The sequence below is a fragment of the Camponotus vicinus genome, unplaced genomic scaffold (assembly GCF_025532165.1).
Source record: "Camponotus vicinus isolate PSW18456_S1 unplaced genomic scaffold, iyCamVici1.0 SCAF_3, whole genome shotgun sequence".
In the NCBI taxonomy this organism is placed as follows: domain Eukaryota; kingdom Metazoa; phylum Arthropoda; class Insecta; order Hymenoptera; family Formicidae; genus Camponotus; species Camponotus vicinus.
In genome coordinates this window covers 304,236-321,644 of record NW_028141967.1, presented here as the reverse complement: position 1 = coordinate 321,644, position 17,409 = coordinate 304,236, and the positions used below count along the sequence as shown (strand labels likewise).

The window sequence follows — 17,409 nt, the reverse complement described above, 5'->3', positions numbered from 1 at the left end:
TTCTTATTCTAATTAAAATGTTTAACTTATCTAATTATTTTAGTTATTTTGATAGTTATTTTATTTGCAATTGGGCATCTAAAAATTCTCAACTTATGTATTTCTACAGCAAGTGAAAGATATTCTATTGCCAACAGTCATACCACGTTGAAAAACACCAGTTCTCGTCCGATCACTGAAGTTAAGCAACGTTGGGCATGGTCAGTACTTGGATGGGTGACCGCTTGGGAACACCATGTACCGTTGGCAACATCTTTTTTTTTGTTAATTTAAATATCATCAGTATTAATATAATTTTTTTATTCATTTAGTTTAAGATATTTTTTCACTCTAAATATAAATTTTTGTCACATATATGTTTTAAAAATACATCTTACGTCACAATTATTTATTATTTTCACTTTTCGCATTTAATAGGGGAGAAAAAGAGAGAAAAAAATAAGTATCAATCTATCTTGTTCCTATTGTTGTGTTCGATAGTATTCGAATTATAAATATGCTAGAAGTATGTTTGATCAATCGTGCCAAGTTTTCTCCTTTTTTCCACTTGGTCAGTTCAAATGCTCATGATATTTATTTATAAATGAACTTATCGACACCAGGTACATCATTTGACAACTTACTGACTTTAGATACATCTGTTTCCTGTTTTACTCCTCGAATTGATTTTATCGACTCAATATTTGTTTACCTTATTCCGTTTTGATTCAATACTCACTTTTAATCTTTTACTTTCAGCGTAATATTATTTTATTGGAATTGCAAAGAAACAAAAAGTTGCAAAAACTGAAAATTTCTTAAATTAATATTAAGATTGTCATGAAATTTGAGTTATATTGAATCATAGGAAAAATGTCAACATTAGATTGGATTTCGAGGTTATATGTATCCAAAACCACAAAATGTGATTTTGCGAAAGACCATTTCGAAACAAATAAGGCCACACATCCTGTAAAACTATAAAGAGAAACAATCCTTTGGCATTTCGTATATAATACATTACAAGTCAAGAGGAAAGTGACGTCGGAATCACGATGAATCATCGATCATTCTAACAGAAAGTAGACTTTTTTCCCCGAAACAATGATCTCGGAGGAATCTCGGTGGCTGGTGGTATTTTCCATTTAATTACTTTTACATTACACATCTTTTTCCTCCTTATCTTTTTTTTATGCAAATTTTTCCTTTGTATGCCGAATCCTTAATCGCGATTTCTATCTTCATCTAGCAATTAAATAATTAAATTGCATTATTTTTAAATGATCAAGTTTCAAATAATTAAAAATAATTATCATTAATTACGTTCAATTAAATAATTATAATTATAATTGTATTTTATTCAATAATACATTAAATATACTTGTATATTATTCAATATAATACATTAAATCATACAGATTATGTGCAAAGGAAAAAGTGATAAAAGTAAAGAAAGAAAAATAGAGGGAAGGGGCAAGAAAGTAATCCACTCATTGTTGCATTTTAAATAGAATCGAAGAGTTTACATTTTTAAAAAAAGTGAGAAAAGAATAAAAAGAAAAGAATATAGAGCATAAAAAGGTTTACAATTGAATTGTATATAAACTACTGATAAAAAATATGATAATACTTGAGTTGAATTGAATTCTTATATGAATTTTTACTAATAATTCAAATCAATTCAAGACTCCAATAATACAGTTGAAAATAAAAGTGGGCTGGAAGAGTAAGCGATGCTTGTGACCTAAGTATTTGCATAATATAAATGGCTTCTGGTGTAAAATTGTATATGTTGTATTTTTCTGTGTGACAAAAGAATACAAGCGTTTTGATTCTCAAATGGATCTTCTTCAATTATGCAAAATGGAGAAATCAAATATAATTTACTAAAGTAAGAAAAACATCAGGCACAAAAAGGTACAATTTTGTTAATAAACATTCCCAATATGTTCGTCGAGATAACGATCACCACGTTACCGTAACAAATTTTTGGTAAGATTATATATCTCTCTATCTGTATTTATGATTTATTTCATATTTTGATGGATTACATTTCACAATATATTTGCACTTTATAGGCTATTTGCTGGATATAAATTGACTACATTTGTTAATATACGCATGTCTAACCGCGATTTTTTTTTTTTTTAATTCTTTAAGCCTACTTTTATTTTTACTCAACAATTCACGTATTCTTGATACGTCCTTGCACGCACGGGACCTTGCGTGAACGGATTTCACTGTTAAAAAAAATACTAATGCAATATTATTTGCAATATAGAGGAGTGTTTAAGTGGTAATTTGATAGTTTCTTGTAATTTTCCTCGAATAAGAAAAAATCCATAATCCCAAAGAAAAAAAGAGAAAGAGAAAAAAATTGCTGCATTGCACAATCTGCTATTGATAGTTATGATATAGTAAATAAATATCGGCATTAATTCTGCCAATCAAGATTAATTATCAAAATTTATTATTATTATAATTTTTATTTTACAACGACATGTCGATTAGAGATACAAATTTACGAGCTCAACCACCGTACAATCTTGAAAGAAACATGAAAAAAATTTTGAAACTCACTTGATTTTAAATAAGAGAAAATGAATTTTCCTGATAGATTGCAATTCGATGCTTCTACGCATCGTCGACAGCCTTGGATCGCGAATCGCTCCGACAATGTTCGTCGTGGATAATTTATGGCGGTATTCTCCTCTAGGTCCTCGATTCTACAGATCTGAATGGAGATGTGTCTGTTCGCGGGAGAGCAGACGCGACGAGTGAGCTAGGACGGCTAGGAAACTCGAACGGAAACGCTTCGCGAAAAAGCCGGTGCACTGGAGGGAGACGTCCTTGCCGCGGCCGGCGTTATAAAACGTATAAAGGAAACCGCCGTCGTTGTCGCAACCCAGACGCCCAGACCGCGACCCGTCCGAGCCCAGCCGTGCCATGCCCGCCAACGAGGACACCTCCGCCAAAGACTTCGCGTTGGCGCGGATCAAGCCCGAAAGGGCGAATCCTTCTGTGGGATCTCAGCCTAAGATGTCCAGGAAGGATGATTCGTCCACGAATCTGATTCTTTCGAATTTCACCGCATCGGTAGAAGAACGAAAGGAAGCCGAAAAGGGGGATTTCCGCAGCATACCGTGTCGGAGCATTCACGAGAAGCTCTTCAGAGACTTTTTCGAGCTGGTGTTGCAACGAGCGGTGTTTCAGGTGAATTTAGTATTTATTTATTCGTTTGTCCGAACGGTAAATTAATTCTTGTACAAGATTGTGTCTTGATCTTGCGCGAGCAAGAATTAGAAATTAACAAACGCGCAAGGACACGGACAAATTATTGTTTTAATTAGACAATAATTGCGCGATACGCGTGTAATCGCGGAAGAGAATACTCGGAACAATTGTGAAATAACGATAGCGTGGATTATACAACTGGTAAATGCAACTTGGACACTCGATAATTATTTCTATATTATTTTACCCACCTGCGTATGCAATACCTAGAGACATTCTCTCTGTTTCTCTGTCTCTCTCTCTCTCTGTCTCTATCTCTCGTAGTCTATAATTTTATGTGGTTTCTTGTAGTATAATTTCTACTCTACATTATTACAACTACCTGCTCTATATATTTCAGCGCACTGTACACATACAGATACAGATCTTTTTTATTGATTGCACCTTCTTTATTGATTCCGCCGTTTGTGACATGAAACATTCTTTCTGTTCCAACCGGGACGGAATTCAAACGTTTACCGCTTAATTATTTATTTACTATTTGCAATCGTTCTTTTGTGTAACCGCTCTTTCGCTGTTTTTCTATCAATTATTTTTTTTTATTCACTTTCAACATTTGCTAGTTTTTGTGATTCATTAGTCATTCTACTTATTATATGTTGCCACTACAGCCAACAATGATAAGGCATTATTTCATCCTGTTCCACTTGCATATGTCGATATTTGCGAAAGCTGCGGATTTACCCTATCTCTCGCTATTATCATTATTATGGCGATACCATGAAATCACATTGATTTCGCAAAAGAAGAGTGAGTCATTGATAAAATAGATTACCCGGTACTTCTGCCACAAATTTGTACCCGTGCATATCGTTAGGCAAATAGCTAAACCCTTAATAGCACAAATCTTTAACGAGCACGATCCTCTAATGATCACGAACGATGAATATCGAAGATATGCGTTTGATATATGATGATAGCGTAATGATTGCATTTTTATGCAATGCTGATGTAATATAGTTTATTTGTTAGGAATTGCGGTGGAACGTGATGGAATTTACATCGCTCCTAGCGATGTGTAATAGCGATAGTAGTAATAATTACTAGTAGTAATTACTGGTAGTAATTGCGAATGACAAAGCGACAGTTAAAGCGATCTATTGATCTCATTATCATGCGCTATTATGCGGAAATTAAACGCAAAGTGCATTATATACTCGATCAGTCTTGATATAAGAAGAAAAAACCGGAATTTTCGCTCAACGAGAATTCGATGTTTTCTAGTCTCTCAATAGAGAACGTAAAATCTTTTGCCACGATTTTTTACTTTTTATGTAATTTTTAGACTTTTTAAAAATTAAAAAAGAGGGAAGAAGAGAAAGCACACATTAGGGCAAGTTTTAATTATTTAAAATCAAAGTTATTTGAAACGGGAAATTGATTTTTTAAACAAATTAAAATTATTATTAGAAAGAGAGACTGTAATTCTTTATAATCAAAGAGTTTTAATTCACAAAAATCAAAATTATATATTTGAAACAGAAAATCAATTTTTTTGAAAATTGAAAAATTATTAGATTTTTATTTTCATAATTTTAGCAACTTTTAGATTGTTGAAAGAGTTGTTAGTATTAGAGAATTTCTTCTTTAGGATTTTTGTTTTGAAAAATAAATTATTTAACAGTTTAAAATATATTATTATTTATATAAACAAGCACTTGTTTTGTTTTTTAATTTTCGTCCATGTGTCTGCACCTTGCAGTCTACTTCCGGGGAGGAGCGCGTGGTCGAGTGGGTTGATCCTAACAATTTGCGATCTGTGGTCGATCTTTCTCTGCCGACCGAGGGAGTTAGCCACGAGGAGCTGTTAACGTTAACGCGCGATATCATCAAATACAGCGTGAAAACGGGTCATCCGCACTTTGTGAACCAACTGTTCTCCAGCCTGGATCCATACGGATTGCTAGGTCAATGGCTCACCGATGCGCTCAATCCGTCCGTCTACACCTACGAGGTGTCTCCGGTGTTCTCCTTGATGGAGGAGGACGTGCTGCGAGAGATGCGCGCCATCATCGGCTGGCAGGGTGGCGAGGGACTCTTTTGTCCTGGAGGTTCCATGGCGAACGGATATGCCATCAATCTAGCGCGTCATCATAGGTGATATTTCATTTCTCTCTTTCTCTCTTCTCAATTATTTCCTAAGATAAATTATTAGGGAATCTGCCGTTTATTTTATTTTGTCAAATTCTTTTTTAATTTATTATTTTTTAAGTAATTTAGTTGTTTTATCAATTTATTATTTTTCTTTATTTCGGATTTTATTATTATTATCTTACTATAATTTTCATTAATTCTAGATACCCAAACCTGAAGCAATCCGGATTATCGCAGATGCCGCGACTAGTGTTGTTTACATCAGAGGATGCACACTATTCCGTGAAGAAGCTCGCCGCCTTCCTAGGTATCGGTTACGACAATGTTTATCTGATCAAAGTCGATTCGCGTGGCAAGATGGTAGTCACCGACCTGGAAGCTCAGATTGTCCGAGCCATCAACGAGGGTGCCGTGCCACTTATGGTATCCGCTACCGCGGGCACCACTGTGTTGGGCGCCTTCGATCCTCTCAAGAAGATCGCCGAGGTTTGCAGAAAGCACGGACTATGGTTTCACGTGGATGCTGCGTGGGGCGGCGGTGCCCTCGTCTCCAGAACGTATCGCGGCCTCCTGGACGGCATCCAGCTCGCCGACTCTATCACCTGGAATCCCCACAAACTACTCGCCGCGCCGCAACAATGTTCCACTTTGTTGCTCCGTCATGAAGGTCTCTCCTCAACTTTTACATTTTTTAAAATTTTATTTCCTTTTCATTTAATAAAAATAATTAATTTATTAAATAAAAATAGTACTTTTATTTTATTAAAATATATATACTATTTAATTCTAATATAAATATTTATTAATTATAATTAAAGAAAGATGTACTTTTAATGCATGTCACAAAATAATATCTTTTTTTTATTTAAAAATAAGACAATAATTTATATTATCGAACTCTGTTTCTAGGTTTATTACAAGAGGCGCATGGCTGTGGCGCGAGCTACCTCTTTCAGAACGACAAGTTCTATGACGCGACGTTCGATTACGGCGATCGGCATGTGCAGTGCGGTCGTCGCGCTGACGTCGTCAAGTTCTGGTACATGTGGAAGGCAAAGGGTACGCGCGGTCTCGAGGCCCACGTCGACCGCGTGTTTGCGCTGTCGCGTTATTTTGCCGATCTCATCAGGACGCGCGACGGCTGGCGATTACTCGCCGAACCGGAGTGCACCAACGTCTGCTTCCGTTACATTCCATTATCGAAGAGACACTTGACTGGCCGTGAACTCGATCAGGCGCTGCACAAGGTGTGTGTGAAGTATTTATTATTTTCAATATTATTATTATTATTATTATTATTCCATTTCGTGTTTATTTTTATTCGAAAATTTATATATATTTCTTACTTTTTTATTTTCCATTTTATTCCGAATCGCGTGCAGATTGCGCCGATGATCAAGGAGCGTATGATGCGAGCGGGAACAATGCTGATAACGTATCAGCCGCTGAGAGATATGCTGAATTTCTTCAGACTAGTATTGCAGAATTCGGGATTGACAGAGGCTGACATGAAGTTCTTCGTCGAAGAGATCGAAAGACTCGCTGTAGATCTTTAATTTAACCGATTTAAATTGCAGATATTGTAAATATCGATAAAGTGTATGTATTTTGTGTATTTTACTAGTGTAAAAAATAGTTGCATTTGTGGTAAATCGTTAATTTAAAAAAAAAACAATTAGTAAAAATATTTCTTTTTCTTATTCAATTTATCAGGTTATATTTTTTTTAGTAACATTTCTTTTTTTTTTGTTAATCTCTATTCATATTCTACACACATGCATAAATTGAAAATGTATTCGCAATCAGAAAGTTTAGAGTGATTAAACAAAAAAGCGACAAAAGACACATATAGCATCATCTCTTTCATAAAGAAGTCAAATCAAACAAGAAAACAATTAAGTTGAAACAAATCACGTAAGAATGGGAGGGAGCAGAATATAGAAACCTGATTGCAACATATATAACATTCAATTTTTTTTTCTTTTTTATTACATAATATGTATCATATTATGTCTCATGACAATAATTACGACATATTTACACAAATATTTTTAAGTTCTCATAGTATGATTTACATTCAACAAATTTTGATTTTCATCATATACTATACAATTCAATAACTCTGTGTGTAATAACTTTTAATAGTGAGTCATTAACCGTAACAAAAATATTTTACATTTGCGACGTTTGGACCGTAAATTAGTTTTTATTATAGATATGCACGATCCTCTAGATAATTGTTCCTCGGTAATTCTTCCTTCCATATTCGCAATTCTCTCCGCCGAAAGCTTATAGGAGAATTTAGCTATACTCCTTGAGGAACTTGATGTGAAATTGCTTCAGCGCTTCGAGCATCGTTTTTATCTTTTCTTCTTGAGGCAGTATTGTAGTCCGGAAGTGATACGTGCCAGGTTTTTGACCAAAACCTGAACCCGGAATCACGCAGATTCCGGTGCTCTCTAGTAGCTTGAACGCGTAGAAGACGTCTGGCTCCTGACCTTTCGCTCGCGCCGCCTCGATCGCCTTTGGCGGCAGATCTACGCGCGGAAACACATACATTGCGCCCATCGCTGGATTCGCCTAAAAAAGGAAAAAATATTGTTAGAATGTACACTTTTAAGAGCGATTAAGAGCAGCTTTTCTATCAGTTACTTTGCAGAAAAATCAAATGACCTTATATCCTGGAATACTGTTAATCGTATCAACGACGAGTCGCGATCTCTTCGCTAGAGACCGCAGCGTTTCCTTCTTCTCTTTCTGAAATTTCTCGTACGATGGTTCATTCGGCTGTGGCGGATTCACCACAACATCCAGCACGACTTGGCCGAGCACGCTCGGACATAGCATTGCAGAAATCGATTTCAGCAATACCTTCATCACTTCCGGATCCATGTTGATGATTTCGGCGTAACCACCACGAATCCCGCACTCGCCCATGTATCCTGAAAACGAAATATAATTCAGTTTTGAAATTTCCTGAAAAATATTTATAAGTCCGATTTAGATTTAAAAGTCCTTTGATTAAATTGTTCAGTGTTGCAAACTTTTATGATAAAAATAACAAACGCACAAGTTTAGCTTAAGATGGAGTGTTTCTTAAATTATTAAAGTTCAATATTTTAATTAATGTTAACAATTTTTAATGACTTTATTCATTTTTTTTACGCACCTTTTGAAATTGACATAAACGAAGCAAGCTCCAATTTCGAATACGGTTCGCCCATCTCTGTCATGACCTTTTTGAAAGAGTGAAACGCGCTGTCTTTATCATATATATTATCCTGGTAGACTTCATCGGCTAACAGGAACAGATGATTCTTATGGGCGAAGCGAATGACATTTTCGATGTTAGCGCGAGTTAGTACTTGACCGGTTGGGTTACCAGGATTGATCACTACCAACACTCGCGGATTGCACGAGCCTTTATATTCCTTCAGTGCTCGTTCCAACTCACTAATTTCTAGTGACCACTTGTTGTCTTCGTCGAGGTAATATCCGATCTGCGTGAGACCAAATTCCGACAAGGTTGCCGAATATAAAGGATATTGTGGAATTGGAACCAGCACGCCGGATGGTTTGTTGTCGATTGTTTCGTTGAACAGTTTCAGAACTGACTGGAAAGGAAAATCAGATAAAAAGACAGGAAAATAAGATGCAGTATTGGTTTTCTTTCTTTCTTTAAACTTATACAAAAAAAAACATAAAGTTTAAAAATTTCAATTCTTTAATTCATAAACATATACACATGTATATATGAATATCTCTGTATATATACATATGCTTCAATAATATAATTTTTATTTCTACTTTTGATGCATATATTTGTCTCCAATAGCACATATTTTTTATTATGTATTCTTTACCAGAAAAAATTAGAAAAAAGCTACATTTAAACAAAACTTCAAATCCGCATACCTTGATACCGTCAGAGGCACCATTCGACAGGATGACGTTGCGATAGTCGCAAGGAATACCTCCATCGCGTTGTTGGATATAGTGCGCGACGTGCTTACGAATCACCTCGATGCCAGCCGATTCCGAGTACGAGCCCACGCTACCGCCCTTACAACCGTTGAGGACTGTCCGGGCGTGTTCCTTCGCATCCTCCGGATAGCTCGGATCATCCAACAGACTCGGCGAGACCGTCAAAGTCAACACCTGGCGCAGAAATGTGATGGGCTGCTGGCCCATCGCATGAGCGTCGCCCACGTTCGCTTTGATCACCTCATTAAAAGGTTTCTTGACACCCTGCAAGAAGAAAACACGATATTAGATATTTAATTGCAGTTTTATATATGATAATTTTTTTATTAATATAAATAATTGTCAAAATGTTTTATGACAAGCACAGGTAAATCACTTTTTCACTAAATTTTAACAATATTCAAATCATATCAAATTTCATGTTAAAGAGATTAGAAAATACAATATCAAATATTTAATTGCAATTTTATATTTTGATAACAATTTCGAATTAAAATTCCATTAAAACATAATTAGATTAAAATTGAATTTAAAAAAAATGAGATTTAATACGATTTAATCGCTAATTCAAGGAGTGTATTAAATTGTTTTTAATTTTTTGAAAAAAGCCGGAATTTTATTTTCTGTACTGTTCGAAAATGCGAATATCTTTTAAAAGATTTTAATTAAATTTATTTAAACGATATTTGAATTAAATGTAATTGTTATCAACATTTCCATTAAAAAATATTTTAAATTTGTCCTTAAATACTTTTTATAATTTGGATATTAATTTAATACAATATAATTTTTTCCCTCATATTGTAGAAAATAACATGTTTTTATAATTATATATATCCCTTTAATTTTATTCTATTTTTATTTTAATTTTATCTATTTTTATCTTAATTATTGTTTTCGTAAAATTTCTGTAATATTCTTTAAACATATTTGTTATTTTCTATCCTGTTTCTTTTCACACATACATAAGATTTTATATTCATATATGCTTTTCATATATATTTTTTAAATTAAATTTTCGGATCAATCTACCTGAATTAAATAATTTTCAAGTGTGAATGAAAAGGCGAAACATATTTACTCTTGTAAACTGGCTAAATTTCGTTACTATGTAATTGTCTCATTCATGGATATTATGCAATTATGTGTGAAACTGAGAGAAGCGCGAAAATGTACATTCAAGGCTGCTATGTAATTATGTGTGAAACTGAGGAGAAGCGCGATAATACGCATTCAATTATGACGCATCTGCGATTCATAGATGTTAATTATTTCAGTGCATAGTTACCTCGATGCGCAATGAATAAAATACTATATCTTTATTGTTTTTTCGGTAAACTATTAACATTAGTGGCAAGCTGATATTTCTACTTTTAAAACGCATGAAAAATGTCTTTTCGAAATGTCAGGAGTCACAAAATCAGCAGACCGGAAAAAGACTACCAAAAAAGTATGCTTATTTTGAAACATTTTTTGTAACGACGAAAGATAAAACCAACAATGCCAATCTGCGTTATCTTTTAAAATTATTTTTTATCTTTCCGATAATTTTATTACTCAACTTTATTGGCTGTACAGTCTCTGCAAAATGTGATCGAATTGAAAATATTAATATTTATACTTTCCGCATAGATATAAATATGCACATATAAATAAAACAGTTGAATAATAACGCGTTCTTAATTCGATAATACATTATTTGATGTCATTTTCGATTTTTGTAATATTCTAAATCTATTCTTTTCGGAGGGCAAAGAATTCTTAAAATTTCCGGAAAATTCTTGGACATTAAATTTAAATATAATTATATATAATTTGATATAATTTTAGAAAATATTTTAATAGAAAAGATACGCACTAAAAATTCAGCATACTTTAATTATTTACAAACAAAATAATCTGAGTGAGTTACAAATTTTTGCATAAATTATCTTGAATATTTACAGTACTTTTACAAGAAAATTTTATCATTATTTTTCTTACTCTTTGTAACAATATTATATGTTGCAAAAGTATATGTAAAAATTTATCGAAATAATTTTTGATCTACTCGCTGTCGATCGCTGTATTAAATTTTCTCGTGTTATGATGCGTTTTAGATGCAATATAAAATATTTACAATTTCTTTCATTTTCTTCGAGATATAACACATACGACCTTAACACGATATTTCTATGCGACTCTACTGATCCTGATAAAACGGATAGACGCAATGACGCGATAAGCACTGCCATATGTTCACCCATATGTTCATACATGTATTTTATCAATCGAATTAAAAGAGTAAGAGAAATAAACAGCGTGAAATAATTGAAAAATGTCATCATGTTTTTTCTAATGCTGTACATTTCGTAATAATCCGTAATAACCGCAATTACACGATTACAATATATTTTGTACGCACCGATACGTTATCAGACATTCCGCTCTTACAATTAGATAACAAGTCGGTGATTGTACAAATAATCGTACGAATCATCATCTAATGGTTTCTCTCTTTGGCAACATAATAATTGAGATATACATCCGTTTTATTCTACTTTTTTATATTTAAAAAATGATTCCTCTCTTTGGCAACATAATAATTGAGATATACATCCGTTTTATTCTACTTTTATTTTTTAAAAATGGTTCCCCTCTTTGGCAACATAATGATTGAGATATACATCTCAATTTTATTCTATCTTTATTTTTAAAAATCCAATGAATCATCCAACTGAGTGCGTAACTGAAGGAGACTATTTTATCTCAATCCGTTTGAAAAAAATAAAGGAGGAAAATATAAAAGTTATTAAAATGATGAAAACATTACAGATTCGAGGAGTAAAATTGACAAGTGGAATTATAAATAAATCCTCCTTACTTTTTACGTAGAAATAGCTTTTACTCCAGTTTTTTCAAAAATTTGAAAATACCCTTATCTTATCTCAAATCAAACGGGAATTAAAAATACGGCTTTGTAAGATAAATATATACACACACATATATACATATATGTGTGTGTATATATATATATATATATATTACACATATTATGTATATATTTTTTTTTGCTCATTGGATTTACATCTAGTCCACCATCGAGCTCCATTCAACATTTCGCAAGGGTTTCGCTCGACAAAGGTCCAATTAGCGATTATTTCCCTTCTCTTTCTCCTCCTTTCTACCTTTGACACTTGGCGTTTCACCATGGCAACCTCGCGTCTATCACCAAGCGCGCATCCTCTCGCCCTTCTTCCACCACTCTTCACCCACTCTCTCACATCTATTCAGCTTATATTCATTCTATCGTATCATCGTGCGTTCTTCCGCGACGCACTTGTCTTTCCTCCAGTATTCGAAAAACAAATCAGCTTGGACGACAACATTTTTATATCGCTCTCGCTCGTGCCCGGGCTCGCTCTCTCAGTTTCCCAGTCGTCGTCAGCTTACCTTACCTTTTGTAGCTCTTTCTCGAGCTCCAACGCCCTGATGAGTAGCGGGCCGCGCACCGCGTACTCCATCTTGCGCAGGTTCACGAAGACGTTGTCCTCGGTGAGGACCTTGCCGCACGGGCCCGCCGCTGCGCTCGCCGCCATGCCGCGAAACGAAATGATGGTCCGCTTCTGCTGGAGCAGCGCGGAGGACACCGGCCCGCCATCCGTCATCCCTACCCCTCCACCGAGTAGCGCCCCGCCGGCACCCTGTCTCATCGTCATCGTCGCCGTCATGGTCTTGGCCGACCAGCCGCCGGCGATCACCGCGCTTCGCAGCCGCGGGTGCGACATGACTGGGATTATTCTCCCTCTTCCAAGACTCGTCGCTCCTTTGCCGCACTCGGCGATTTCCTCGTAAACGATGCTTCTTCCCGCCTCTTCTCGTTTCTACCTCATCGCTCGATCCAGGGGAATCGACGCAGGGAAATTACGCGCACATCACACGTCAGCTGGGCTGACGATTACAGCTGATACGAAGCGCGGAAAGGGAAGGGGGAAGGGGAGACACGCACGTTCCCGAGCCTCCGCGACGCTGTGGAGTGTGGAGTTCGATACAAGCGGCACGCCACCTGGGTCACGTTACACGCGTCGTCGAGATGCGTCGGAGAAGATGATGACCCGCGCGAATACGAATCACCGTGGGAAGCGATTCGCGGCCCTGCAAAAAGAGACGCGGATTAATTTATTCGTTTATCAGCGGGAAATATATTTAGTCTTGGAAAAAAAACCGTAGAAATCCATGCGCGAATGAAATGTATAATAAAGCGTGTAAAGGAAGATACTATACAACACAGAATATTGTAGCAATATTATTAATATTGTTGTAACATTGCGGCAATATTGCCGCAATATTACTGCAATGTTCTGTGCTGTATGGGATATCTCCTACTTTTCCATTTTCTTCGATATCACAGGCAATATAAATTAAATTGATGATAAAATTGTAGGACACTCTACATACAAATGTCTCTCCCATCATACGGTACTTTAATAATGTATTCTGGAGGTAAAGTAACGCACAGAAAAATCCTAATATGAAAATATCGAAATCACATTATAATCTGTGAGTTATAAGCTGTCAAAGCTTACATTGAGTAGGAAATTCGCGCGTTCAGGCTCGTAACTACAATTATACATGTACCAATCTGTCATCCGTTATTGATTTTCACGTCAATCAATATATATATGACTATTATAAGTTATAATTGTTACACGCGAAATATTAAAAAAAAATATTAAATTTTAAAAATACTTAAAAAGATATAAATGTTTCGCGTACAATATTTATTGCTCGTCGTTAGTAACTAAACTTGTTAATATTATCTATTCTCCAAAATGTAAATCCAATAGTCACGCTTAAGAAACAACAAAGTAAAGTCAGCTGTGCGGTAAAAATCAATATGAACGGGAAATCAATAAAGATGAGAGATTGTTAGGCACTGTTTTATAAGTATAGTTACAGGCCTGAGCGCGCGAATCTAAGCGATGTCAAATCTTGATCACTTGCGACTTTGATATTTTTGTTTTTAGGATGTTTGACTCTGCATCTCTTCGATCCTCAAAATACGCTGTTAAAGCATCGACGGTTGCGAAATATCCCGTGCATGTTATATACATTTTTACATGCGAACATTCTGAAATAATACATGTATTCTTTGAGGAATACGCACGAAAAAAATAGCTTATAATAATTGCTTAAAAATAGTTGATAATAATACCGTGATTGGATTATGTGTCGCGAATCAGACCGTTTCTTCACGCCTTTCGCGAAGTCACTGGATCGCTCCTTGAAAGCGCAGAGAAAGAGCGAACGATCTGTCGCAAAGACGCGCGCACGCGCATCTTATTTCTTGTCTCGTATGTTTTTCTGTCCCGAATCAGTGATGCCCGAAGCGAATTTAAGTAATTCATACAATCCACTCGAATCCTATCTAAGATGGATCTCATAAATAATGACCTTTCTCTTCTCTTAGATTTTTCGATTGTTTTCTCATCGTGATTCTCTTAATTAAGTGCATGTTTAATTTTTTGACAAATAAGATAAAGATCGTCTCTTTTTTTTAAATAAAATCTAAGTCAGGATCTAAAGGCCATCTTTTAATCATCGACTTTTTGGTTATCAATGAATTTTAGATTAGATTGTGAGAGACATTATATAAGGGATAAATGCACATCAGATATATGACGAACTTATAGAGTCTAAATCTGTTGGTCTTAACTGTATACTTTTTGCTTCTTTTTTTCTATCTTGCTCTTTCCTTCGATATCTCTATTTTTTACGTCAAGCAATATTTTTTATCTGCATCGTGCAGAAAAATATTGAAATGGCAAATTGATATCATCCTCCAATTATCTAAAAAAAAATCATATTGATCATCAAAACAAGTAAAAGAAACAGAGAGAGCACAAAATATAATTTTAATTGATAAATATATATTTATTTTGAATGTAGGAAAATATAGAAAGAAGAAGAAACTAGAAGATACAGCTAAGAGGAGCAGATTTCGTACAGATTCCAACGCAATTGAGATTAACATCGAGAATTATCAAGTGTCGACCGAAGGTCGCGGTCTTTGTACCGTGAACTTTAAATAATGTAAGATTATACGATGGACATACGCGCGCTCTTATCTCCCATTTTGTTGAAAAAATTTAAAAAAAGAAAGGCAGGAGAAGCTACGCGCACGCACTATCGGTCACTGATGACGAAAATAATAAATAACACTTTGACCATCGATTGATGACCACCGATTGATCGCGACCGAACGATTGACTCCCGGTTGACCGACTATCAGAACACTCGGAAAACAATATATTCCGAAGGCCGTGGATCTATTTGCGCGTCTTTTATAGCGATATATCTAACATATAATGCGATATATTCATCGTTAAAAATAGTCGACGCAAGTTCGTTAATCGAGGATTTTTGCGAGACTCACCTATCGCTCACGATCAGCTTTCGCTTTGTCCTGCATCCGTATAATAAGACTTATGCGATTCCACATTTTCCCTTTATTATTCCACATGCATATTTTTAGAGCCGTTATTATGTAAGTGCGCGAGTGGGTGAGCAGGTGGTATATCTCTTCCTCTCTTACTGGCCCTGCCAACAACAAAATTCGAGAATTTGAACTAGGATTATAAACTAAGGAATTTAATCGCGAGGATTTAATCTCCCCCGTCATTATCTCGAGTGATCACTTCAATGTTCTCGCGTTTCACAACTTAAAAATTATTTGCGAATCGACAATTTGCGATAATTAACGCCAAAAATTGACTGAGAAGTGATAAAAAGTCAGCGGTGAAAATATGCTTCCGCGGAAAGATAATAAACTGATTTGATTCTCTCTTAACAACAGTAGGTAATAGTTCAGACGATAACTAGTAATTTAATGCCGAAAAATTACGAGAGATGGCAGTACTCGTATATTTGTTATGATTTCTTTCTTACCGACAATTTATAAAATAAACAAAATTCTCTTCCTTATCGACAATTGATAATCCAATGTTAATCATTACTTTTAGAATAAAAAGTAAAAATAAAAAGTAATGAACATTATCGCGTAAGACAAATTATATTTTCCGCATTTACGATAAAAGATGTGCATTTTTGAAATTTGGAGCGAGAAATAAAATATGAAAAATGTAGCTGAAACAAATAAATTGAAAAATACATATAAAATCTAAAAACGGGCTCTATCTTGAATATATCAAAAGTTTATTATAATTATAATAATTACGCACAATTACACTACAATATTGTGCATACTTGGGCAATACAAAATATTTGCTTATTTAAAAAAAGTTTTCTTTTGCTTTATATTTCAATTTATTATTGTGTAAAAAATTTGTGTAAAAAAATAATCAAATTTTACTCAATGTAATTTTTTTTTAAACTGGTTGGAATCTGAAATATGAAATGTCGCGGATTTCTTACTTCATTATATCGATTTTTGTAGTATGATGTGTGCCTTTTAAAGCAACAGCTTTTTGACGAATTGATGAAAGTATCGATTAAAATGTATTGCGCTGGTGACACGCGAGATTCGACGTGGCTTTGCATCCTCAAGGGGATTTCCCACTCGACACGATAGCGTCGCGACGCAAAAACGCTCGTTCTCCTGTAACAGCCCAACCGATCGCTATTTTTGGCTTGCGTACGTGCCAAGTTCGCGCAACGTTCCGTTCGTTTTCCGCCATCGGATTATTCGCTGTTGTAGCGTACGATTCGCTCTTTTAAAATTTAAATAGCTTTATAACTCGCAAAAAAAAATTTTCACTCGACAATATTACAGGAGAAAATATTCTTCTCTAATGTGTGCAGTTTAAAATAAATGTAATTTTGACAATTGATCGTTTAGAATTAATTCCGCGCCGTTTTTTTAATTAATTATAAGTAACACGTGAGAAAAATCTAAAATAAAATTGTTCAATTTACCGGTCGAATAATTTCGGATACAATAGAAAAAAATCGAAATTTGTTTCTTTTTCATGAATCAAGAAAAACATTGCATTTTATACGATAATTTTATAGAAAAAGATATTTTCCTCGCGTTCATGTACTCGATCATAAAAGTATTTT

The 17,409-nt window shown here is 34.9% G+C and overlaps 2 protein-coding genes, 1 long non-coding RNA gene and 1 other non-coding gene across 10 annotated transcripts; 2 read left to right on the top strand and 2 right to left on the bottom strand.

The window, feature by feature from the left end:
- Positions 1-129: 129 nt before the first annotated feature.
- LOC145969472 (5S ribosomal RNA) lies at positions 130-249 on the top strand. Its single transcript, XR_014438111.1, has one exon. It is a non-coding gene; the product is annotated as a 5S ribosomal RNA (ribosomal RNA).
- Positions 250-692: 443 nt separating this feature from the next.
- Positions 693-7,099, top strand: Black (glutamate decarboxylase-like protein black). 6 transcript variants are annotated; one of them, XM_083093046.1, is made up of 8 exons: positions 1,529-1,560; positions 1,666-1,971; positions 2,058-2,275; positions 2,696-3,192; positions 4,976-5,370; positions 5,571-6,034; positions 6,277-6,614; positions 6,750-7,099. In XM_083093046.1, the coding sequence occupies exons 4-8, from the start codon at positions 2,926-2,928 to the stop codon at positions 6,921-6,923; spliced, it is 1,638 nt and encodes a 545-aa protein (XP_082949172.1). In that variant the 5' UTR covers positions 1,529-1,560; positions 1,666-1,971; positions 2,058-2,275; positions 2,696-2,925; the 3' UTR covers positions 6,924-7,099. The 6 variants fall into 6 exon arrangements, with proteins under 6 accessions (XP_082949175.1, XP_082949172.1, XP_082949169.1 ...); XM_083093047.1 differs by lacking the exon at positions 2,058-2,275 and having other exon boundaries at positions 1,536-1,560; positions 1,666-1,705; positions 1,796-1,971; XM_083093043.1 differs by lacking the exon at positions 2,058-2,275.
- Positions 1,991-3,724, bottom strand: LOC145967940 (uncharacterized). The gene is made up of 2 exons (XR_014437619.1): positions 2,560-3,724; positions 1,991-2,219 (listed from the first exon to the last, which is right to left on the bottom strand). It is a non-coding gene; the product is annotated as an uncharacterized LOC145967940 (long non-coding RNA).
- Positions 7,100-7,328: 229 nt separating the features above from the next.
- LOC145967938 (alanine aminotransferase 1) lies at positions 7,329-15,912 on the bottom strand. 2 transcript variants are annotated; one of them, XM_083093042.1, is made up of 6 exons: positions 15,767-15,912; positions 12,789-13,485; positions 9,283-9,615; positions 8,537-8,981; positions 8,041-8,309; positions 7,329-7,947 (listed from the first exon to the last, which is right to left on the bottom strand). In XM_083093042.1, exons 2-6 carry the CDS (start codon positions 13,116-13,118, stop codon positions 7,669-7,671), a joined length of 1,656 nt encoding a protein of 551 aa, XP_082949168.1. In that variant the 5' UTR covers positions 13,119-13,485; positions 15,767-15,912; the 3' UTR covers positions 7,329-7,668. The 2 variants fall into 2 exon arrangements, with proteins under 2 accessions (XP_082949168.1, XP_082949167.1); XM_083093041.1 differs by lacking the exon at positions 15,767-15,912 and adding an exon at positions 14,546-14,716.
- Between the last annotated feature and the right edge of the window lie 1,497 nt (positions 15,913-17,409).